We start from the raw sequence: 24,459 nt of genomic DNA on the forward strand, positions 1-24,459 counted from the left end.
TGGAGGCAAATTCACCTCCGAATTATAAGGGACGTTATGTAGTCAAAAAGGTCCTCTCCAATGGCGCTTTGATTTTAGCTGAGATTGATGACTAGGTTTGGTCGATACCTATCAATGCTGATATGGTGAAAAAATACTTCTCATGAACAAAATCAGAGGCCCTGGGGCTCCTTTTCCTGCGCAAATCCAAGTAATTCTAAGCTGTTAACATCATACATCCTATGCATGTGCATATCTTGTCAATACTTGCAGTTGAAGTTGACGTTTAGTAGAAAATAAAGAAGGATCTGTAGAACCAGACGGGTTTACACCCAGCCTCTTCGAGAAGATTCCTTTCCTCACAATGGAAAATGGAGCTTCAATAACAATTGATTGAGCCAACTATGACACATAAATGTGCCATTACCGACCTTTCTATTTGCAACTAATCCAGAGGGTCTCTTCAAATATCTTATCAAATGTGGAAATATGAAAGGAATCCATATCGACCAATAATTTTAAGCCGCTAAATGACGCGAATCTTGGACTTAAAGTCGGATCGCGTGCATTGATTCCATCTTTTCCCAAAGGTGTTAGTGAGCCTCAATTTATGTAGGTCCCAAACCGGAGATAAAACCGTGTTCGGGAATGCCGCAGGTCCTTTCCCAGGAAGAACATCCTTGAAATGGTGAACCCTTTCATCCGGGAGAATCACAGAAAAAAAAAAAAAAACCTCCAATTGGAATTCTTTATCTTAAGATTGTTGCTTCCCCATGGAGTCAGCACGTCTCAATTTATGCAGACCGTGGGACTAAGGTTAAACATACCCATGGACCAACCATTCCTTATAAAATCAATTTTGCCTTGACCCTCGTGGTCATCATTGCTTAGAAAAATTACCATACAAGACACCCCACCCCCTAGTTGGGATCACTTTATTCCTCAAAGAGTATTTTCCCTAGAAGGTCGCCTTGACATGTTCTTAGTGAGCAAAAAGGACAACGAAGTTTGTCATCAACGTAAAAATGACTTCTATCTTTATGCGCAAGTAGAAGGCCATTTCCCCAATAGTAGACCAATGAAGAATCGCTCACCATTTGTATCAAGTGTATTAAAGAAACACTATTGTTGTATCAATCATTACACTTATGCATTAAGCTCTCTTAATAACTAGTCAAATGAGCCAATTCATGAAATTTGAGTATGCAGCAGAGACATTAACAAATCATAGTAAATGGACATCCCTAGGAGTCACTTTTATCCCCAATGCGGGTATCTGCACGTAAAGAGAATCTCAACACCTCCATGTTCTTCGTCTATGCCTCTTGTGCCTCATGTGTAGCCCCTTGGGGCAATCAAGATGCCATCGGCACCCATCCTCGGAGCGGCAGACACCAAGGATCAACCGATCGCTATAGTCCAGGTGAGTATCCTCTTCCCAACCTCTGTAGGAAAAGCTATCGAAATCCTATCATCCCCAACTAGGGTCATAACATATTTTCAGTCTATAAGCGTCATTTGTGAAACATCTCATCCCCCATGCGGAGTTTGAGTCAATGTTTCATCATCACACAGAAAAAGCATCCATGTTTGTTGAGCTGATGCATCCATTCATGCATACATGTATCTTGCATCAAAATCCCGTGCGGGTTGATTTGGTCAGATGATCTTCTAGTATGAAACGAAGGCATTGAGCATGCTAAAGCAAGAGTGTTTAGGATGAGAGGCAAACCCAGTCTAAACACATTTTTGACACACTCTGAGAAGTGAGTGCATTGTAGCGAGAACAAGATTCATGCTTTAGGATAGAAGATCCACTCGCAATGTGTACATAGGTTGAAGTGAGGAAAGGCAATTCCTTCTTTTCCTCATACACGCAATATATCTCGTGCTAGCCAATTTGACCCTCAATGAGGAGAAATTCAAATACCCCTGTCAAAAAGCACTCCACACCGAGACAAATAGAGGAGATCTTAGTTGAGAATCGGATGGAGAAAAGGTAAAAAAGATTTGATTGCTTTTACTTGCATTAACCTTTGTGTGGTAGCTTCAAGTGAATCTTCATGGAAGCTCGAATCATCCCAAAAATAAAGAAGAGTATTACTTTCTTCGATCCAAATACTGATATCCTTTGCTAGCCAATATAAGCCTGAAATCATTCATTTCAAAACCCTAGTGGTGATTACCTCCTCATGCTGGGCCAAAGTGTGTGACTTACCAGAAAAATCAGTCAATTTGAAATGTCTCAAGGGCCTAGAGAGCTCATGAAAATCACAAAGAAGAGAAAAAAAGAGAATGAAAACCAAAGGGCTGAAAAAGCAAAGTACTTAGTAAAAGCAAGGCCAAAATCAAGAGAGAAAAAAGTCAAATGTAGAAAAGCATTGAGTGTATTGCCCAATCGACATGTCCGAAGGAATCAATGTTGGACTTATTGGATCTTTAGCAATTCATGCGAGAATTGGTCAAGGGGAAGGGGTTTCTCTAGAAAGAAAGTCAAATACTTGTTACAAATAACATCTTGTTGTTGTATCGAAAAATATAAATGTTAACTAATCCAGTTAACATCGAACTTGGTAAAATGAAATGGCTGAATAATTGAAAACCGAGATAGCTCCAAATAAATTAAATTCATGCATCTCAAACAGAAACAAATACAGAAAATAGAGTAAAACTCTTTTCTTGCCAAACAAAAATAAACAGCTAATTGGACACTTGAGACATGTCATGATCCCTAGAGCCATATGCTTCCCCCAGGTGGAGTGAGATTGGTAATCACACCGAGATGATCACCACCTCATGACCATTGTAACCATCATGCTTCCATTTCTGGTTCGTACAATATCCTTTATATATAATCAGGATGATGAGTACTTCATTGAATATTGCTTGGCAAAGCATAATAAAAACCAAGGGTATCCAACTTTTTTCCGACAGTTATCGAAGAAACAAAGTTGTCATAAGGTAATAAAGAGAAAGAAGGCATAGAAACAATTACCTTGATAATAGCCACAAGTATAGTATCCTCCTAAATTATAGCCACAATGCGAAAAGAAGAAAAGTTAAACACAAGTTTGAGGGAGAAGGCAAGTAAAGACTTCCGACTTTGCGAAAACATTCACGAAAGCTTATTGAATTCCTTCAGATTCGAACGCCTCGTAATGGCACCTCTACCACATCGTAAAGGGCTTGCCGATCGGCTTGACATCCTAAAAAGATATAAAAGAAGGGTCCAGAGAGGGGTAAAATAACTAGGTGGGAGTGTCGGCAACTTTGCCGCGGTGATGGTTAGGATGGGATGGAGCCATCAGCATGCCGTGACGCTATGATGATTCAATCAGAGTATGAACTTGATGTCCGTTCTGCACACGCACACACACATATATTCATGAGAGATATGAAAAATTAAGGAAAATCACTAGCCATCTCGAAGAATGGGTCATGCAAAAGTCCCGATCAGTTATTTACTTAGAATAGGCCTTCATCCTTGGTAAGCATCTCTATGACAGCCCGAAATTTTGACGTTTGTAAGATAACTGGATTCAATGAAAGTTTTAATGATGAATTTCAGCCTGGAAAATAAATTTGGATTTTCGAGGATTTGAGAGACAATAATTGAATATTCTTGAGACGTCGGTCTAAGTAGTTTAAGCTCCCGTAGTTTAGTCATCGCATAGTAGTACCGAGACGTGCCCAAGCCTAACCCCGACGGAACCCTAGCCGCGAAAATACCAAAATGTCCTCGGTTGTTTGAGCCAAATGACCAACCAGTCCTAAAATGCCAAATGACCAAATTGCCCTTGAATTTATACACTAGAAGACAAAGAAATTCAAACCCTTGATGAGACACTTGTGGGCCCTCTAGTCAAATCTCCACCAACCCATCACCTCAAGTCAACTTTCTCTCTCTCTCTCTCTCTCTCTCTCTCTCTCTCTCACTCCTTTCCCTCCACCTTCGGCGACACACCCCTCTCCCCCTTCCCCTTGCTATTTTTGCTCCGGCCGATCACTTCCAACCACCATCTCACCGCCTCTGCCTACCAGCCTCACGCCGTTTGCCATCTACCCGTCGTTGTGCCGGCTACCAGGATGCCTTGCGGTCGCCGAGCTCACCCAAGCCCGAGCGGAACCCGCGACCTCAATCCCTCCATCTCACTTTCTGCCCCACCCCTCACCATTGTTATCACCACCCCCACGTTGCACTACCACCACCCCATCACCCCTTAGTCGACCCGTCACTATCGTCCTCCACTTCACCCCGACCGCAACCTAAGCCCCCAACTCCACCTCTCTCCCCCTTACGGTCCCTTATCACACCGCCGCCGCCACCTCGTCGCTCCGCCTCCGACACCGTCGTACCACCCCCTCTTGGTTGCCTCAAGCCGGTCCAACCTCCGGCCACCCCTCGGCCTTGGGACACTCCCGAATCCACGGCCCCAACCGAACCCGAGACCAACTTGAGCTCCGCCTACCGCCCGCATTGCCGCTGTTATCGCCATTGACTAGAGAGCCCCTTTGCCACCGTGAACCGGTGACCGCCGAGAACCGTCGTTGCCATGCCATTGTCACCCATGTCACCACCGTTGTCATCTCGGACGGTTAGTTGTGAGTTGACCCCTAACCCTCAATTAGGTTGTTAATTACGTTTAGGAATAGTTAATTAGTGTTAATCCTTGTTTATATAGTTAACGGTGATCAGATTAAGTTAGTAACTCAGGTTAGGTTAAATGACCACAATTAATTAGATTAGATATGGATAGTTTAGGTGGATCGTGGCTAATTGATTTTAGACCGTATTTGAGGGACTAACCGTGATTGATTGATCTTGAGCGAGTGATTAGGCGGAGTCGAGTGGGCTGTTAATTGTCGAGTAAATTATTACTATCGATTGCTTAATTGAGTGATTATTGGTTGACTATTGTATGCATTGGTTAGGCATGTGTGTGTGTGTGTGTGTGTGTGTGTGTGTGTGTGTGTGTGTGTGTGTGTGTGTGTGTGTGTGTGTGTGTGTGTGTGTGTGTGTGTCTATATATATATGAGAATTAATTACCCTGTGTTAAAAGCAAATTTTGGTGAACAATTTGTGCATTCATGTGATCACATGTGGATCAAATTGCTTATTTGAACATGAAAATGGTCTTAGGCCAAGTCTTTAAGCATGACCGTGTGAGCATTTGACTAAATGCAAAAGATAAGAATTGACTGGTTGTCTGGTGTGTTTGTGTGGTCATATGATGGTTTCCCGACAAGTTCATGCCGTGTTGATTGGAATCACATGATTTGTCAAATGCACGTCAATCCGTGACGCCGGGGTTGGTCGAATGTCGGTCACAATTTGTGATAGGCCGACACTCCTTACAGGAATGCCTGTTATGCCGTGCCGTGTCGATCGAAATCACACGGCTTAACGGTTGCCATTGCCAAAGTAATGGAATGATGTTTGGTCATGCTAGTAGAGCACCAATTGTCTAGTATGCTAAGTACTAACTATCTAGTGTACGGGCATCAATTGTGTAGTGTGCCAAGCCGAATAGCTATTAATAACCGGAACACATGTGGTTTTCTATGCATGCAAGTCGTTTGGGTATTCTGGTTGTATGTCTTGATTAGAGTGACTATTGAGTCATGCCGAGTATTGCATTACGCGTGAACCAAGGCGTGGTAAGCTTGCACGTGGTTGTAGATATATTATTGGGTTGTGCTTATTCCCGTGATAGTTAGAGCATGGCGTAGATTGCATGCTATTGATCCGTTATCGACTTTTGCTACACGTAGAGGTCGCCCCGAGTGAATTAGTACCTAGCAGGGCTTAGGCGTTGACTCATAAGGATTTATTTCTTACCCATTATTATTGACCCTTTTCAGAACTAAGGTAATTGAAACTCGTCCGGTTTGATTTGGAGTCCCCTTCGACTAGTCATTTGATACCGTGTACCATCCATTCCCGGAGACGGATCGAGTTTGAGAGCATCATGTGACGACCATAAGGGTAGATGAGGAGTTGGAACACTTAGTGCCCTACCGCTTCAAAGCCTCGCTTGTGCGCCATGGTGATGCTCTCTATGGGCCCATCCGTGGATTCAAGGGGCCGCCTACCGCGATCCTTAGGATCGAAACTTGGGACCCGATGAACATCGATTCCCCTAATGGGGAGGTAGTGGACCCCGACTACGACCCGATCTTTGACAACTCAAACTACGCGCCTACGCCCGAGTATTTCTAATGAGATGTGGTATTCGTGGTGACCTTTTTGGGAGACGTGTGGACGAAGGCGACGTGACCCCTCTTTTGTAGTAGATATGACTTTAACCTTATCTCGACCCACCTATCTTTTTGCTGATTTTAGGGAGCCACCCCTAAGTATGATGTTGTATATGTATAGCTCAGTAGGGTTAAAGATTATCTGCTGATGGAAATGAAATAGTCTTTTGCTAAGTTGACCGTTGTTGTTGGTTGTCCTACTTTCCTATCCCCGTTGTTTGAATTGTCATCTGGGAGTTGTATGTTCCGCATGTGCTTATTAAAAAGATAAAATGTATGGGTCGATGATGTGCCTGGGATGTCGTCCCTAATGACCTGAGGCATGTTGGTAAGGATATTGCATACTCGAGAATCAGAGTATGACAATCTCTCACACACGCACACGTGTAGAATGATAGCTCTGATTTGCTATTTCGTTTTTCCTTAATCAAGAGCACTACACGTAAGGAAAATGTGGGGGCTAACAGATATAGTCACCTAAACATGGCCAAATGGAACCGAGAGCCCGGAACCGGCCCGTTAACCCGCCCCACGGTTCTGACCCGGAACAGTAACTAGCCCTAAGGGCCGATTTCGATTTCACAATTGTCCGAACCGGCCCGGAATTGACCGTTCCAACCCGTAAAAAAAAGACCGGGGGGGAAGGGGAAGAGTCGCTCTTTCCCCCCAAGGTCCCAAATGGCCATTTGGCCATTGCTTCGACAAAAAAAAAATGGCTTTTTAAAAGTTAAATAACCCTCCCCTTCTCTATAAATACCTATCATCCCCCTTTCATTTTTCTCACAAATCCTCTCAACAATTATCTCAAATTCTCTCAATCCACTCAATTCTCTCAAATCCGTCTCAATTCTCTCAAAAATGGCAAGTGGAAGCATAAATACTAGAAAGGCCAAGATGGCGATGAGAGATTCCGAATATCCTATTCTTGGATATGATCCTCGTGAGTATACATATTGGGAAGACGACGAGGAGGATAATATCAACGTTGTTCTCATTTCGAATGTCGAGCACGTTCCAACACAAGAAAGTCTTCATCCTCCTATTGGTGTCGAAGAAACATCGACGGCAAATGAGTCGGAATGAAAGGGCCGAGAGAGTACATCCGACTTGTAGCTGCACTTCGATAAGGTATATGATGAAAGCGAAGGTAAGTATAATATAAATTGTAAATATTGTTCGCAAACATACAAATTTACCAAAGGAGACGGCTATGGAGCATTAAATCCGCATTTGACGAAAAAACATCCAACGCAAAGGGGATCGGCACTAGGCAACAACAAATTTTCGAGTACGCCAATCCTAATACTATTCATTTATTCTGTTACATCGATGCACTTTATAAACAAACATTAGCTGAATATGTTGCCCTTGATCATGCTTCGTTTATTACTAGCGAAAATTTTAATTTGAAATATTTGATAAATACTGCGTTGGTTCCGTAAGCACCAACTATTTCGAAAACTACTCTTAAACGCGAACTTTTGCATCTTTATAAAAAAAAAAAAAAAAATATTTGGTCAATTCAATGGACGTGTGCATTTAGGGAGCGATATTTGGAGTGATCCTTGGCAAATTCATTCTTATATGAGTGTCATATGTCATTGGATAGGTGATGACTGGACCATTCAAAAAAGACTTATTGCATTTCGAGTTTTTGATGAAAAATATTCAGCTTATAATATGTATATAATAATTAGGCAAGTTTTAAAAGAATATAATTTGATAAATAAAGCATTTTCAATTGGTTTTGATAATCTCACTGCAAATACCGCTTCCATTCCCGAATTAGAAAATATTTGTAAACCCTCTTTTTGGCAAACAATTTTTTCACAATAGATGTGATTGTCATGTTTTAAATTTATGTGTACAAGATGGTTTATGAACTTTTGAAACTTCTCTAGCCCCAATAAAGGGTGCAATTAAATTTTTATAGAGTCGTGTCCATTTTATGAAAGCATGGGAAAAATGTTATAAATAACATGGGAGAATGGCAAAAAGGTTTCCAAAAGATATTCCGACTCGTTGGTTTTCTACATACGAGTTGCTTCGACAAACTTTTGATTACAAAGATTTATTATGTATGTTTATTTCGCAAAATATTCCGGAAATTACTTTACTTCCGCAACATTGGGACGTTTACAAAAAAAAATTTAGAATTTTTGAAAATTTTTAATTATGCTACTAATACTTTATATGATATTTATTATCATACTACACATTTATTTTTAATAGAGTGTGTTAATATTGGTGATGTTTTTAGTGATATGAAAAAGATACCGAATTAGCTCGGACTATTTTAGTAATGCGAGAAAAATGGTTGCATTATTATTTCAAAATTTCTCTTGTCTATTTAGTTGGTATTATTTTTTATCCACGTATTAAATTAGATTGTTTACTAGATTATCTGAATGTGTATTATTATGATTGTTTACATTTGGAAGATATAATATATATTTCAAATATACAATAAGAGGTTAAATAATCTATAGTATTATTATATTGATAATTTTGTAGTAGATATGGTTTAAGTGATTATGGATCTTTACAATCTATTGTCTCATGAAGCAAAGCTGGTGGTTCATTTAGTAGAGGATATAATATGCTCAAGAGTAGACAAAAAAAACAAAAACAAAAACAAAAAAAGGCAACAGGTAATATTTCTGAATTATAAAAATATTTAACCACTCAATTTGAGTTTCGTGATGCCGAGCACAATACAAATTTCCAAATCCTAGAGTGGTGGAAGAGTCATTCAATTGATTACCCAGTTCTCGCCCTCATCGCTCGCCGGATATTAGCAACCCCTTCTTCAACAGTTGGAGTTGATCAAGTATTTAGCATTGGAGGATTAGTTTTAGACTCTCGCCGTTCAAGATTAAGTCCGGGAACTGTGGAAGCTCAAGCTTATGTTAACGATTGGACGAAAGCTAAATTTCGACACCAAAAGCTGGATCGAGAACACGAATTCTTTAGTGAAGATTGTGGAGATATCATCGCCACGGGTAGCGATGATTGACGATAAGGTAAGTTGGGGCTATCAAAGGTAAAAGAATTACATGAGCTTTGATTCTTCTATTCCCAAGAAGATATGTAAGCGTTTAATGATAATTCATTAAGTTCAAGCCCATTCCTCTTCTCTCTCTTTTTTCCCCAAATTTTATTACAATGTACAATTTGATTACAATTTATAATTTATTATGTTTATTTCATTATTTATTATTATAAAAATTAAATTTAAAAACGAAACCGGAACCGGGGTTTCCAAAGAATCGGCCATGTCTACGGTCACCCTTTCTTCGACTAGATCGAAAGCAAGCTAAAAGACTTCATTCACAAGCGAGTTAGTATTAGAATCTATGAAACTTCTTTCATCTCAACTATTTTCACTTTCAAGCCAAGTAGATATCAGCCTAGTCTTGTTGTGTAAAACGACCGATCTTGGAATATTTTTTTGGAACTCTTATCGCAGTCGACAAGGCAACTCCCTTCTTACAACATGTGGAATGAATTACTTGAAGTTCAATTCCCCACAACGGAACTTCGGAGGAGCGGTATGAAAAAATCGTACGCATTAGGGGTCGAATGAAATTCTTCATGATATATTAAATTGACATTTGTTTATATTGCGAGGGAAAATCATAAAGGAAGATCAAGAAAGGAATGAGTCAGTAGCCAATGATTCCATTTTTGGTTAACGCCAAGAAAAATCCCAAACTAGTGTGTGTCACAAATTTATCCCAAACTATTTTTTTGATTATAAAAAATTCCAAATTGATATACCTATGACAAATTTACTCTAAATCGATATATTTTTGAAAAATTTACCCTCCGTTAGTTTTTGATAAATTTTGTAGTTAAATTGCTAGATGACATGTGACAGTTGACGGTATACCGGTTTTGGATTTTTACTCTCTTTTTATCATATGTGTATCCATCAAATTACCGAGTTGGATGACATGTGACAGTTAACTAATATACTAATTTAGGATTTTACCCTCTTTTTATCGCATGTGTATTTGTCAAATTGTTGAGTTGGATGACATGTGACGGTTAATGGGTATACCAATTTGGGATTTTTACCCTCTTGTTATCACATGTGTATCTGCCAAATTGCTAAATTGGATAACATGTGTCGCTTGACGAGCATACCAATTTAGGATTTTTACCCTCTTTTTATCATATGTATATCCGTCAAATTGCTGAGTTAGATGATATGTGATAGTTGACAGGTATACCAGCTTTGGTTTTTACCCTTTTTTTTATCACATGTATCAATTTGAGCTTTTTTGTGGTGTTAATCCAATTTAACATAAACTAACGAAGGGTAAATTTATCATAGATATACTAATTTAGAGTTTTTGGCGATCAAAAAAATAGTTTGGGGTAAATTTATCACAGGTGTACAAGTCTGGATTTTTTCTGATAAAAAAATATTTTGAAGAAAATTTGTCATAAATGTATCAATTTAGGATTTTTCGTAGTGTTATCCCTTCCATTTTCAAGTGCCCGATGCGGAAATCATGTAAAAGCTCAATGTACTTATTATTGCAATAAAGTATTTTTGCATTACCATGAATGATACATCTTCTTCTTTTCCCTTGTTAGAGACTCAGTATTAAGGGTAAGCGATTTTCGATTCGATCCGGTTCCCATAAAAAATCGAGAACTAGACCGGTGGTCCCAGTTCCCACTTTTTGGAATTGTGGATTGGACTGACCACCATCGGAATGGGGAATCAAATCGGACAGTCTGTCCGGTTCGGTTCCCGAGCGGTTCCAAGGTTTTCGGTCAGCGGTTCCAAAAAGTGGATGCACACTTTGATAGAAGACATAATCGAGCTCGAGGTCGAGGAAACAAGGGTCGGTGTACCACGAGCTCGGGAGAATCAAGGCCTCTTCAATTGGTAGCTCCGGACACCAGCGACTTGGTTGCGGACGATGCCGATGAAGTCTAAGGCGAGACAAGCGGTAGGAATGACTCATGACTCGTTCATTTAGCGAGAGAAGTGGAGACTAGATAGTGAAGAGGTAAGAAAAAATGTCCGTGGCACTGGAAAGCAAAGAAACCCTAAAGGACCTAAACCTAAATAACAAGTAAACGTTAGATTTGTTTTTTAAAAAAATTAAAACAAAAGGACCGATCTGATTAGGGAGGTCCGGTCCGATCTTGGTCTCTGGAACCGAGAACCGGACCGGATCCCCTTAAAATCGAGAACCGGAACATCAATCTCAATCCGGTCTTGGCGGTCTCGGTCCGGATGGTCTTTTTTGCTCACCTCTACTCTATATAGCTCGTTATCTTCTGGAAATCGTCGGACTTTTTTTGGTAAATTTTTTTTACCTCTTTATTTCAATTCGTTACTTAAGTTACAGTCAATTCGTATTAATATGTCTGACAAAAAAAAAAAAAGTCGTATAATATGAGATGGAAACATAGTAAATATTAGGGTTTCAACCATTCTTGTGGAGTGACGTGCGTGTCTTCTTTGCAGGAGAGGAGGAGAAGGCTGAACTGAGATGGTGGAGTGAGGATGCGCAGAGCGAGCGAGAGAGCGAGCTCCGTAGAGGGTGACGATGACGGTGGATACGAACTTCGTACACAGGACGTGGGATAAGTGGGCTTCCTCTTATGTTGGGTCTGGTGATGGTGAGCGGAGCGCTGAAGCTTGATGCGATTCTTTATCATTCCCAGTTTAGTTGAATTGGACTGGGAATGCTCGGAATGGTTTAAAATTTCGTTCTTTTTGGGTTGTGATGCGCAGGGCAACCGTTGAAGGCAGCTTTGCTACTCAATCATGACCCAACTGGACCCTCTCGATTGTTGTCTACCATGTATGGCCTGTACCGATTCCTTTCCTTTCTTCCTGTGTATGAAATTTTCTGTTCGGGTTGAATGAGTTCAATCTGGTTTACCGATTTTCGGATTTTGCTAGTATAATCGCTAGACTTGAGTTGGTAGAGATTCTTGTCTGATTTGGAGTGGAATTTTCGTTTCTTTGTGCGAAATCCAGATGTATCCATGTGGTTTAGATGGTAGTTTTTTGACAATTGTTAGATGGATGTGTTGTTCTCTGGCTGGTACGGTTAATGATGTAGCTAGAGAAATAATGAGGAGGAATTTGGTTCTTTTATGATTATCTTTTTGGCCCAAACCAACTTCACAGTGGTTTCTCTTTACAATCAGCATCAAGTGAAATCTGTAAAGCAGAGGAAATATTAGTCATTAAATCTTCCTCGAGAGTTCTGTCTCTTGCATGAGTTGATACCCAATTGGCGGGCTGGTTAGCTGATCTACGAACACCATTCTTTGAATGGCTTTACAGCTTCTTGTCCGTGATGTCCTGGTCTATGAATTCGATTTCCAGTTGCATGGGAAATTTTGAACAATCAGCCATTTAAAACCTGGCTCGATATCTGTTTCAATGCTGTGCCTTCTACAACCTTCTTTAGCAGCTTTTTGAAGACCATTTTGAATTGCAAGAGATTCCACAACTTCTACATTATTTGCCTGAAATGCAACCCTATTTCACCTAGCAAAACTTCTGTTTCATCACAAGCAACTACTCCTATTCCCCTTTTTTCTTCTGAAGATCTCTAGTTTGCTTGGTCTTTGTCAATGCTTTGATGTGGAAGAACACCTCCATTGTCGAGCTTACTTAAGCAAAGTCTTCAAATGATCAGGAACTCCTCCTTGAGAGGTTGCCTTGCAACTATTTTTCTATTTATATTTGCTTCCCCTTTTAATCCACATTCATTGAGCAACTTCAACATCCATCTGTCAGAGGTTTGCATACCCAATTCTGAATTTGCAGACCCAACCTGAGAGACATAATTAAATACATTGACTCCGCGGTCAAAGCAATAACATGTGCTCCACAATTTCCTCCTCCCTACAGTTGAGCATCCTGCACTTTCTTTAATTCTACAGATAACTAAGTTTCTTCCAACAGCAGAGACATTTGGCACAATTTCCATAAGAAGGGCTTTAATCTTCTGGTGGGCATTGAAGGCTCCAAATCATTTTCCACAATCTATCATCTATTATATGAGGAAGAAGATGGGTTTCTGTTTAGCTCTTATTATCCTTCCCTTTGTACAATCATATACTCCTCTTACTGTTAGTTCCCCTCGTTTCTCTTGTGGAAATTGAGTCAGATCTTCAGACATTCTAGCCCATATAGAGATTTCCAATTTGGAGGTTAAGCTTGTTACTGCTCTATTGACAGCACAATGCCGTTCACACTTGCTGCTATCTAAATATGGGTTACTTGTTGAAATGCAATATGCTGTTTGCTTGTCCATCATGGATAGGAATTTGATGTTGTGTAATGTAAAATCTTTCTTCCTTTCCCCAGTCTGGAACTCATTTGGGTGAGCATTTGTTCTGAGGAAAATTTGTAATGTGCTGGTTGGGCCATTAGTGCTCACTGCTTGTGGGAGAGAAGGAAACAACTTGTTCTATATTGATGTGTAGTAAACTCATGTAGATATATCTACATGGTGTCAAGTGTGGTGGAGGGCCTTTCCTGCAAACCATGTCCTTCTAAATGTTCTTTATAGATAACACAGATTCAAGTGCATATGATCTTGTTTACGTTGTTATTGTGCATCCTGTATTGGGGAATTGGGACAAAGTTTGAAAGTCATGCTTTGCAGAACCTATGCTCTTGCTTGACTACCCATGTTATGTTGATAGGTACATGTCTTGCCAGCTTCTTTAGGTGTTTAAAATCAATTGATTTTGGGTCTGTATGAGCCTGTTCTTTGATGAGTCCCTCTATATAATATCTGAGATATTGAAATTGATTTTGATGATGGTAGTGCCAAACAAGAAGGAATAAAGGCAGATCCCATTCAAATGAGGCCATTTCTTGATTTTCTCAAATGTGGAAAGCTCCAGACAGAGACTTTTTTTATTGGGCCAAACCAATGTATATATCTCTTTCTATCATCTTTTCTTCACCGTCTCATTTCTCAACTATGATAATTGTACTTCCAGTTGTTTGTTTTAGAGGGGTGCAATTAGTTTGTGGACTTTTAAAGAGTTGGGCCATGAACTTCTTTGAAGCTAGAACAGAGAGGCTCATTCATTTTAATTTGATTTTAAAAGTTACAGTATTCTCAAAGTCATATTATTCTTGCTCATTTTTAGGCAATTTTCTAAGTAGTCTTTTTTATTCTTGCTCAATTTTTGGGCAATTTTCTAGTCAAGTTAATCTTTCTTTTGTACTTGAGTGCTTGATTGTGTGCCTTAAGTGCATGGGAGTGTGGATGAGATTGTGTGCCCCTCCATTGCAGGTCTTTTCTTCATCCAACTTTTGCATTTTCTTATAAGCATCAAATGCACTAGAAATTGTGTATGTTGTCAACCTAGTCTTTGCACATCCACTTTGATGTGGCTTGCTGTAGTATATATTTGTTGATGTTCACTGGATGTGATTTTGATTGCAGATCTTGTCACATCGATCCATGAGAATTGGTTCTGCGCAAGATGCATGAACGCATCAAATCCTGCCGGTGAAGGGGCGATTGTCATGCAAACAACAGCTTTCATCTTGGTGGCACTGTGAGCATTCGTTTTAAGAATTTTAGCAGATAGAAAGAATTGGTTTAGGACTTGAGTGAAAGCATACTATTCAGTTTTAAGCAATCAGATATTCTTGGACAAAAGGACACCTCAAGTGCCAATATTTATGTACAGCGCTCATTTTGAGGCCAATATTTTTTTTTATCACCTAAGTGTCAAATTTTTTTTTAAACGATTATTTAAGTGTGAATTCCGGCGAGATCGTTGGAATTTCTTGCCGTTGGCACTAAAGTGATCGTTTTTTGGATCACTTAAGTGTTAATTTTTTTTAAAAACTATTATTTAAATGCAACTCCGGTGAGGTCGCCGGAATTTCTCGCTAGTGGCGCTAAAGTAATTGTTTTTTTTTTTCCGATTTAGCACTTAAGTGATTGAAAAAAATATTGGCACCAAAGTGAGCGTCATACGCAATTAAAGCGTCCTTATGCCGATATTGTTGATAATGCTTTAGCGTGCATTTCCTCCATTTGTGGCAGGTATGATGGTTCAATTGGAGCGGCATCTAGTGCGATAATGGCTGCTGATCAGTTTGCATGGCAGTTAATTCGAAGAAATCTTTGACCTGTTGTAATGGAGTTGAATTGTAAGAATCGAGATTTTCTCTTGTTTTTCTGTTTTGATATGTAAATCTCAAAGAGCTCAAAACTACGTTCACATCCAAGTTCAACGGTTCTTATTTCTGTCAACATCATTTATACCGATGATAGAAATTTAACTGCAGTATGTTCCACCATTTTCGACCGCTTCTTTTGCCATAAAAAAATAAACAAAGATGAAGCAAAAGTTCAAATTCAGCTCGATTGCCGTGATGGTTTCAGTATCAGAACACTTTAGTATTCGAAATATAGGAATCCGTAGTCAATTAACGTGGGACAACACTTCGACGAACTTTTATTCGTTATGTACTTTCAAATGCTGCAATTTTTCTGACAAAAAAAAAATGCTATAAGTTTAGCTATTGATAGAGGAAGATGAATGAGGCAAAGGCACGAAATTGAGGAACGAGTGATCTCGGAGCTAGAGAGTGTGAATAAGTGCTAGATTCCGTTACATTTTAGGTGTTGATGTTGCCAACGTCAGCGAGTAATTTTATATAATATTTAAATTTTTTTATTTTTATAATTTATAATTCTTTTTATATATTTTTTTTTCCTTTTGCGATTGGCTAGAGGAAGAAGGGAAGGGAAAAAAAAAAGAAACAGAAAGAAAGACAAAATAAAAAATAAAAAAAATATTATTAAAAATTGCACATGTCAGTGCCCACTTTTGTAGTGCCAGGTCAGCCATTTTCTACTAAAATTAATCGGATGGAGTGAATTAGTATAAATATAAAATATTTATGATTTAATTAAAAAAGATTTAAAATTAATTGGCACGCTTGCAATGAATTTATAACTTTTCTGGCAATCCTCCCGAGAGAGCTACATCGACATGATATTATTTTGTTTTCACTTTTCGCAATTTCTATTGGATATCCCCTTAAAAAGTCAAAATTATTATTTTTTTATTTTGAAATTCTGAAAACGGGTCCGGACTAACCGTGTCCGGGTCCGGCACGTGCCCGGCCTGGCGGGGTACGTGCTTGTGGCGAATCCTACCCCTCGCGCCTTCATGCTTTAAACTCGAACCGATTCCTTTCAACCTCCTGTGCCACTCAAGACCACCATCGTCAGGAGCTCTCGTCTCTCGTCAAGTCTTTCATGGTTTCCATTAGATTTCTCCGACCTCGGCGACTTTCGCAAGCACCGTCGGGAACTTCAAACGCCTACTCTCTCTTTCACGCCCGCTTCACTCTCCGAGCACTTCGTCACTCCTCTGGCGACTGCCCTTCGCCGCAACCCGATTCTTCACCGTCCTGTCAGCCTCATTCTGTCGTCTCATCGATCTGTTCGATGGTGTGCGATGCTCATCACAAGCATGCCCATGTGAGAGTGCGGCCTCCGCACCTCAGTCTTAACATAGATTGTGATTCTCTGACTCATGAGCAGGCCATTACCGTCGTTGCCTCTCTGGCCAATGAGGCTGGTTCGATGGTGGCGTTGAGTTTCTTCTACTGGGCTATCGGGACTGATAAATTTAGGCACTTTATGAGGCTTTATATAGTTTGTGCCACGTCGTTGATTGGTAATGGTAACTTGGAGAGGGCCAATGAAGTGATGCAGTGTATGGTCAAAAGCTTTGCTGAGATTGGGAGGTTAAAGGAGGCTATTAATATGGTACTTGAAATGCAGAATCAGGGTCTGGTGCCCACTACCCGTTTGATGAATTTTGTCATGGAGGTCGCCATTGAAAGGGGTTTTCTCGACTCTGCAGAGAACGTGTTTGATTGTTTGTATGAGAGAGGGGTTTTTCCTGATCCTAACAGTTACAAGGTGATGGTCATTGCTTACTGTCGAATGGGGAGTATTCTTGAGGTAGATGCTTGGTTGAGTAAACTGATTGGTAGAGATTTCATTGTTGATAATGCTACTCTTACCTTGATCACCAACTCGTTTTGTGAGAAGGGGTTTATGACTCGAGCTATTTGGTATTTCCGGAAGATGGTCGATATGGGTTTGATGCCGAATGTGTTAAATTATACCTCACTGATCAATGGGTTATGCAAGAAAGGCAGCATTAAGCAAGGATTCGAGCTCCTGGAGGAAATGGTTAGAAAAGGTTGGAAGCCAAATGTGTATACTCATACGGCGTTGATTGATGGTCTCTGCAAGAAGGGTTGGAGTGATAAGGCATTTAGACTCTTCCTTAAGCTAGTCCGGAGTGAAAATTATAAACCAAACGTGTATACATACACTGCCATGATCAGTTGCTATTGCAGAGAAAACAAGATGAACCGTGCAGAGATGTTATTCGGCAGAATGCAAGAACAGGGACTGATTCCTAACACCAATACATACACGACTCTCATCGATGGCCATTGTAAAGGTGGGGATTTCGAAAGAGCATATGAGTTGATGGGCATAATGACAGATTCGGGCTTCAGCCCTAACATCTGTACGTACAATGCACTTATTGATGGTCTTTGTAAGAGGGGTAGGTTTGAAGAGGCTTGTAAAATGCTGAAAAAATCTTTCCAAAGTGGATTGGAAGCTGATCTGTTCACATATAGTATACTCATAAACGAGCAGTGCAAGAGGGCGAGAATTGAGCAAGCCCTAGCACTTCTAAGCAGGATGATTAAACTTTCTGTGCAACCTGATATACAAACATACACCATTATGATTTCTGCCTTGTGTAAGCAAAAGAGAATGAAAGAAAGTGAAAAGATTTTCGAAGAAGCTATCAGGCTCGGCTTAGTTCCTACCAAAGAAACCTACACATCCATGATTGGTGGATTCTTTAGGGATGGGAATGCCAGCTTAGCAATAAAATTTTTCCACAGGATGAGTGACCATGGATGTCTCCCTGATAGTATCACTTATTGCGCTTTGATCAGCGGACTTTGCAAAGAGTCCAGGTTGAATGAGGCTCGTCGACTATATGACTCGATGATAGACAAGGGACTTTCCCCATGCGAGGTTACTCGACTGACGTTGGCCTATGAATACTGCAAAAAAGATGAATCTGCTAATGCATTGCTGATTTTGGAGAGATTAGAAAATAAACTTTGGATCCGAACTGTGAATACATTAGTGAGGAAGCTTTGCAGTGAGAAAAAGGTGGGAATGGCAGCACTGTTCTTTCATAAATTAACCGACAAGGAAACCAGAGTGGATCGTGTAACATTAGCTGCATTTATGACTGCTTGTTACGAAAGCAACAAATATGCTCTTCTTTCAGATCTGACCAAAAGGATCCGTGAAGGAAATGGCTGCCACTCACAACTTAGTTGATGGATCATCATAATTGCAAACTTGATCGACAGAAAGTGCAGAGATGGCCTAGTGAGAATTTTGAAACTTTTGTACATTTTATTATTTGGTGTTGTACAGCTTTAGTAATGAATTCGAACATGATCTAAGCCTGATTTAATTGAAAAAAATGTAAAGAAAATTTGAAGATTACACCTCAGAAAATTATATGCCTATTATTTCAGTAACAGATTAGACCTCGGTGTCTAGGTCAGAAAAGGCGATTTCCTTATGAAGTGATTTCTCAATGATCAGTTTTCATATGAACATGTCATTTTCATATTGAATTAGCTTAGCTTACATGGCTGAATTAGGACCCTTCATTTTGTAGTTCTGTGAATTATGAGTGCGTGACTTGTTTAAGAAATTTCAAATGATAAAAGAATGGAAATTATGTTACTTGGTGCTGGGAAGTATTTTTTCATCCCTGAGACAGATATTCCTTACTAATATGGTTCTCTTCTTGAATAATTTTCTCAAATGGAATTTAATCATGTATGACAAGAAAGCAATGTTTAGTATTTCAGTCAGAGTGTTGGACTTATTATCGTCCGTATTTCTCTTTTAGAATTTAGAAGAGATGAGGGGCATTTGTAGGTGCAGTGTTGCTATTCTAATCCGGTGATTACTGATCAATCTTAATTGATGTTGGAAATTGTTTCACATTATGACAGCACTTTGGATAAGTTTCTTCGAGTTTACCTTTCACTTGTTATGCTGTTCAAATCTAAGCATGAAATGGCACTTAGTATAACTTTCTTCCAAGTTCACCTTTACCATTAGAATGGCATGCTCATCTATCGACAGTGTCTCAGGATCTGGTTCTTTTTTTGCAATACGTTCAGCATCTTTCAAATTGATTTCTCAAGATCTAGATTGTCTCTTGCTGAATCTGGAAGATATTAATCTTACCTGTCATTTGCTTGTCCTTAGGCATGCATGTGTCTCTCATACATGAAGACTAGAGGACTTGACAAAACCCCTGGTCACACTGGTACTTGCATAATCAGTTTCTCAGTTCGCTCATGCTGTTTTCTTTTGACCAGTTTTGAGTTACTTATCTTAGGTACTCACATTGAGATGGGAGAAAACAAAAGACGGTGACACACATATTGGATGGGTTTTCCATGCAACTCCAAAGAACCTGGAGCAGAGCTTGATTCTATTAATGGAGCAAGAAGTGTCAGAGAACTGTATGAGCTTACAAGTACTAACTACCGCAGAAAATAATCCCGTGCATGTGAGTAACATTTCTTGAAGTTTTTGTTTCCACTGGTACTTAATGTTTTTAAGCTTGCAAGTTACAATGCTACATACGTACTGCAGATTATGGTAGGTTTTATTGGACGAAAAAGCTGATTTTTTTTTTTTAAATAAGAGCTCCGAGATTTTTGCATCCCTTGATTCTAATCTCCTTAGTTTGGCCAATAATGGAGACTTTGATCGTTATCCTGCTCACTGCAAGCCCAAAGAGAAGGAAATAACTAATGGATGCTTGACAGTATAAACATTGGTGCTTACAAGTGTGGGGAAGCAAAGCAGCAGGTGCCTTAAAGTATTACTTTGTCCATCACTGCAAATTATCGCCCTCTATATTTGGAATAGCAATTTGTATGCTTTTTAGTTATTCTGAGCAGAGGGGTAGCATGTCCCTCTTGTTTGCTGTTGACAACATGTAGATTATAGACTAGTAACTGACATGTTGAACCTAGTTCTCCTCGTCTCTTCTGCTCTTACCTTTTATAGGAGTGTGAGCTATGACCGAGTGGTAATGTGGAAATCAATGAGATGATAAGCAACTTGGTTGAATTTAATATTTGACAGAAGACTTGGTTTTGTGAATGATTTTAGATTATGTAAGAGTTCCAAGGTACAACCTATTCTATCAACTTCTGCTAAGAAGCAAATGACCTTATGCACAAGAAACATCGAAGTTTTGTTGAACAGATTTATTTTTCTATTTTGACAGGCAGTTTTGGGGCTTAAAGTCAACCCTGTTAAATGAATTTGACTAGCACAAGATTCCTTGGAAGATCAAGCAGTTGCTGATGTTTTGGGTTGTAAACTTGGATATTTTCCTATAGGAGGGATCGCTACAATGATTCGTACTTTTAGTAGTAAATTTATTGTGCTATAATATGATTATTGTCATATAAATGAACCTCTTCGTCAAACGAAAGAAGGGAATTGGGCTTAACTTCTTTTGGTACAAGAAAAGCAATCTACACAATAAAAAATGCAAAGAAATCCCTTTCTAAACGATAAGTAAGAATGTAAAAAATTCAAAAAGTTTAAAACTGAGACCTCTGGGAAGCTATATTCTCTCAGTAACAAATTAGACCCCTGTTCCATGGTCAGAAAAGGTGCTGTATTTGATGATGTGACTTCTTGCTGGTTTTTTGTATGGAATCATCATTTTTACATTGAATTAGCTTTATTTACATGGCCAAATTTGGACCCTTGACCCTTCAGTTCATAGTTCTGGACTTACGTGTGTGCTACTTGTGTAAGAAGTTTCAAATGACATAAGGTTGAATGTTATGTGAATTTATGCTAGGAAGTATTGTTTTATCCCTGGGACAGATCGTCCTTGCTAATGTGGCTCTCTTTTTGAATAATTGTTGAAAAAGGAGCTCAATGTCGTGGCTAGATAGCTAAGTTTAGTATTTCAATCGGAGTTTTGGTTTTTTGTCCATCTATTTCTTCTAGAAATTGGTAGAGACAAACATGTATTTATAGTTGCAGTGGCACTGTTCTAAATGAGATAATTTCTTGATAAATCTTCTTAGATATAGAAATTTTTTCACAATAGGGAACCACTTAGGATAAGTTTCATCCAGTTCACTTTTTCACGTGATTTGCTGTTTAAGTCTAAGCGTGAAAGGGCCCTTGCCATCATTTCTTCTGGTTCACCTTTCACCATAGGAATGGCTTGTTCATAAATTGACAGTGTCTCAGAATCTGGTTGTTTTGTTCCAATACCTTCAACATTTGATTTCTCAAGATGTAGATCTCCTTTCCTGGTGAACCTAAAGATATCACCTTTATGTGTCATTTGCTTGTCCCTTGGCATGCACATGTCTCGTATGTATGAAGATTAAACGACTTGAAGAATCAATGGTCATAGCAGAACTTTCATAGTCTGTTTTGTTATTCACTCGTGCTATTTTTTGTTTGATCAGTTTTGAGTTATCTGTTTTATGTCAGGTGGTCATGTCAAAGCAGGAAAGAACAAAAGATGGTGATGCATATATTAGATGGTTCTCCTGCTTCTAACTCTGAAGAACCTGGAGCAGAGGCTGATCCTATTATTGGAGCAAAAACTGCCAGAGAACTGTATGAGCTTGCGAATACAAACTACTGTAGAAGATACTGGGTACCTGTAAGTAATTTTTTTGAAGTGTTTATTTCCACTAGTACTTCACGTGTTTTAAGCTTGCAAATTGCCAAGGCTGCGTATGCACTGCGATTATATTAGAGTATATGGGATAAGAAGCTGAAATTTGTTGATAAATGAGAGCTAAGTCATCATTTGCATGCTTAATTCAATGGTTTGGCCGAGAAAGGAGATCTTGACCTTTGTCCTCCTCGCTTGCAACCCCAATTAGACTGAGCTAATGAAGGGACATATGACAACATAAACAATGGGGTTTACAAGTGCAGGTTCGGAAGCAGCAGGCACATTATCAAGCAGTACTTTCTCCATCACTGTGAATTGTCGCTAACTCCATATCTCAAATGACGCCTGGCATGCTTTTTGATTATTCTCATTAGAGTGTAGCACATCCCTCTTGTTTACTGTAGACAGCATGTAGATTGTAGACTAGTTACTGACTTGTTGAACATAGTTCCCCTCCTCACCTCTGCAGATAATGTTTATTGGAATGTGGATTATGACAGGGTGATAATGTTGGAACCAATGAGGTGGCACTAGCAAAAAGGAGACAAAAAGGGGCGACAATATTTTGCAGGTGAACTAGCAAGGATATTGTGCTGGACAATGTAAGTGATTCTAATGTCTTAGGACCCAAGCATTTTCTTGGTCTGAATTTTGTTTTGTGTCTGTTTTCTTTTTCTCTCGAGCATTAGATTTTTTTTCTTTGGCGCATAATAAGCATTAGACTGATTTGTAAGAACTAGCTAAGAAACATCTAACGAACTAGCTGAACTTGGAAGCATGGTTTTAATGATAGATTCTACAAATACTTGCTTTTTGGATTTGCACCATCTATCATATTGTGCCTTATTAATCCCAGAAAAGAGGCATATAGATTAAATTGTTTTCTTCAAGTTAGTTGTTCTTCTCAAAACAATTACTGTTTTTATTAAATGGAAGTTTTTGTGGCCCTGCAATCTAATTTGGTGGTAGGTACCCCATTTCTTGCTGTGGTTGTTCCTCTAACTTGTAGCCTCGGCAATGCTTTGCATCCTTTCGTGTCCTTACGGTGGCTGTAGTTTGTTTGATAACTGCAATTTCCTTATACGTGATGCTGTCCGAGCCATGGAGGAACTTGGGGAGCTCAAGCATTTTCTTGGCGGAAGAGAACAGGACCAAGACAACCAATGCTTGACACTTTTATGCATCGGCCTATACCTGCCCTGTCCTATAGAAACTAGTAAACCAGGCCCAGAATTTTGAATGAACTATTAGGGAAGGAAGGCCGTCGCGAACGAACAGGCAACGACGGCCTACGGGCACCTAGCCCTTGCTCGTTATCATTAGGGGGCGGGTTTTTGGGCTTTGAGCGATGGTTTTGCTCGTTGCCTGTTGTTCTTTTGTTAGCGATGAAAAGCAACTTGATTGTCTTTAAGGCTCCAATTTATTTCACGGAAAATAACTTCTAGGAAAATGTTTTCCTGATTTTTCGTATTTTTTTGGGTGTTTGATTTGCAGAAAATAAGTTGATCAAGGAAAACATTTTTTACCCATGGAAAAAACACATTCGAAAGTGGGAAAATGTTTTCATCTTTTTGAGAAGAGGAAAACATTTTCCCTTATATTGCTCCCTCCAAAATTTTCTTTATGAATGCTTGTATTTTTCTTTTATTTTTTTCTCTTTTTTTACTTCCTCCATCGGTCGTCAACCTCGCCTGAGGCCGGTGCGAGGTTGGCCTTGCGAACCTTGACCTCGCTGGCCTCGAGTAAGCGAGGCTCACCTCACCCGTGGTTGGTCATCGGTTGTTGCCGTTGTCAGCGACCGGCTGATAAAGAAATTAAAGAAGAAAGAAGAAAAAAAAGTAAGAGATTTTTTTTATAAAAATAAATATAAGATTAATTGAAAAACTCATAAATAAAAATTATTAAAAATTTCGATTAATTTGAAAAATAGAAAATTATCTACATTAGTGATGGCTATGCCACATCGGATGATTGGATTCATGTTAGCAATTTCCAATCAAAAGATGACGTAGAAAATCAAATTAGACTTTTCTTACCAAACAATGGAAAGTATTTTCCAAGTCATTTTCAGGTCTCAACCAAACATAATATAATATAACCATTTTCTTGGAAATTGACTTTTCGGAAAATATTTTCTAGAAACGTCTCATTTTCTGCGATATAAACGAGGCCTAAATATATGACATGTTTTAGTTTTGCTATAAAGAAAATACATGTTTTAGTGTTGCTATAAAGAAAATAATGTTTTTTTTTTCACTAAAGAAAATAATCTTATCCATGCCATTTTCGCATCTGTTGAAAAGCACATTCTGATTGTTGCCCTCCATTGTTGTGAATCAGATGGTTTGTCTTGTACTCGAGCAGAGGAAAGCATTCTTCATGTCA

General features: G+C 39.2%; 2 protein-coding genes and 1 long non-coding RNA gene across 13 annotated transcripts in view; 2 read left to right on the forward strand and 1 right to left on the reverse strand.

The window, feature by feature from the left end:
• Window positions 1–15,498, forward strand: part of LOC115727607 — an 89,078-nt gene extending 73,580 nt beyond the window's left edge. Inside the window, exons 2-6 of one of the 4 annotated variants that reach the window (XM_048276668.1) lie at window positions 11,808–11,883; window positions 11,999–12,068; window positions 14,058–14,167; window positions 14,688–14,802; window positions 15,300–15,498. In XM_048276668.1, coding sequence (XP_048132625.1) covers window positions 11,811–11,883; window positions 11,999–12,068; window positions 14,058–14,167; window positions 14,688–14,802; window positions 15,300–15,384 — 453 coding nt within the window. In that variant the 5' untranslated portion in view covers window positions 11,808–11,810 and the 3' untranslated portion in view covers window positions 15,385–15,498. Of the gene's footprint in view, window positions 1–11,717; window positions 11,884–11,998; window positions 12,069–14,057; window positions 14,168–14,687; window positions 14,890–15,252 lie in introns of those variants that run through there. The other 3 variants (XR_007197927.1, XM_048276669.1, XM_030657850.2) reach the window with 3 other exon arrangements.
• On the reverse strand, window positions 12,678–23,513 carry LOC115727608. The gene is made up of 3 exons (XR_004013703.2): window positions 23,347–23,513; window positions 13,051–13,055; window positions 12,678–12,689 (listed from the first exon to the last, which is right to left on the reverse strand). It is a non-coding gene; the product is annotated as an uncharacterized LOC115727608 (long non-coding RNA).
• On the forward strand, window positions 16,343–23,321 carry LOC115727605 (pentatricopeptide repeat-containing protein At4g19890-like). Of its 8 annotated transcripts, XM_048276659.1 has the most exons (6): window positions 16,343–18,707; window positions 19,741–19,914; window positions 20,094–20,219; window positions 21,882–22,056; window positions 22,575–22,676; window positions 23,182–23,321. In XM_048276659.1, the coding sequence occupies exon 1, from the start codon at window positions 16,524–16,526 to the stop codon at window positions 18,654–18,656; it is 2,133 nt and encodes a 710-aa protein (XP_048132616.1). In that variant the 5' UTR covers window positions 16,343–16,523; the 3' UTR covers window positions 18,657–18,707; window positions 19,741–19,914; window positions 20,094–20,219; window positions 21,882–22,056; window positions 22,575–22,676; window positions 23,182–23,321. The 8 variants fall into 8 exon arrangements, 7 of the variants coding, with proteins under 7 accessions (XP_048132616.1, XP_048132617.1, XP_048132620.1 ...); XM_048276660.1 differs by lacking the exon at window positions 23,182–23,321 and having other exon boundaries at window positions 20,094–20,229; window positions 22,575–22,991; XM_048276663.1 differs by lacking the exon at window positions 23,182–23,321 and having other exon boundaries at window positions 20,111–20,219; window positions 22,575–22,991.
• Window positions 23,514–24,459: the final 946 nt, after the last annotated feature.

The sequence above is a fragment of the Rhodamnia argentea genome, chromosome 3 (genome assembly GCF_020921035.1).
Source record: "Rhodamnia argentea isolate NSW1041297 chromosome 3, ASM2092103v1, whole genome shotgun sequence".
Classification (NCBI taxonomy): Eukaryota; Viridiplantae; Streptophyta; class Magnoliopsida; order Myrtales; family Myrtaceae; genus Rhodamnia; species Rhodamnia argentea.

Coding starts and splice junctions, on each gene's coding strand:
- LOC115727605 (XM_048276659.1), top strand. CDS start 16,524: ATGGTTTCCATTAGATTTCTCCGACCTCGGCGACTTTCGCAAGCACCG.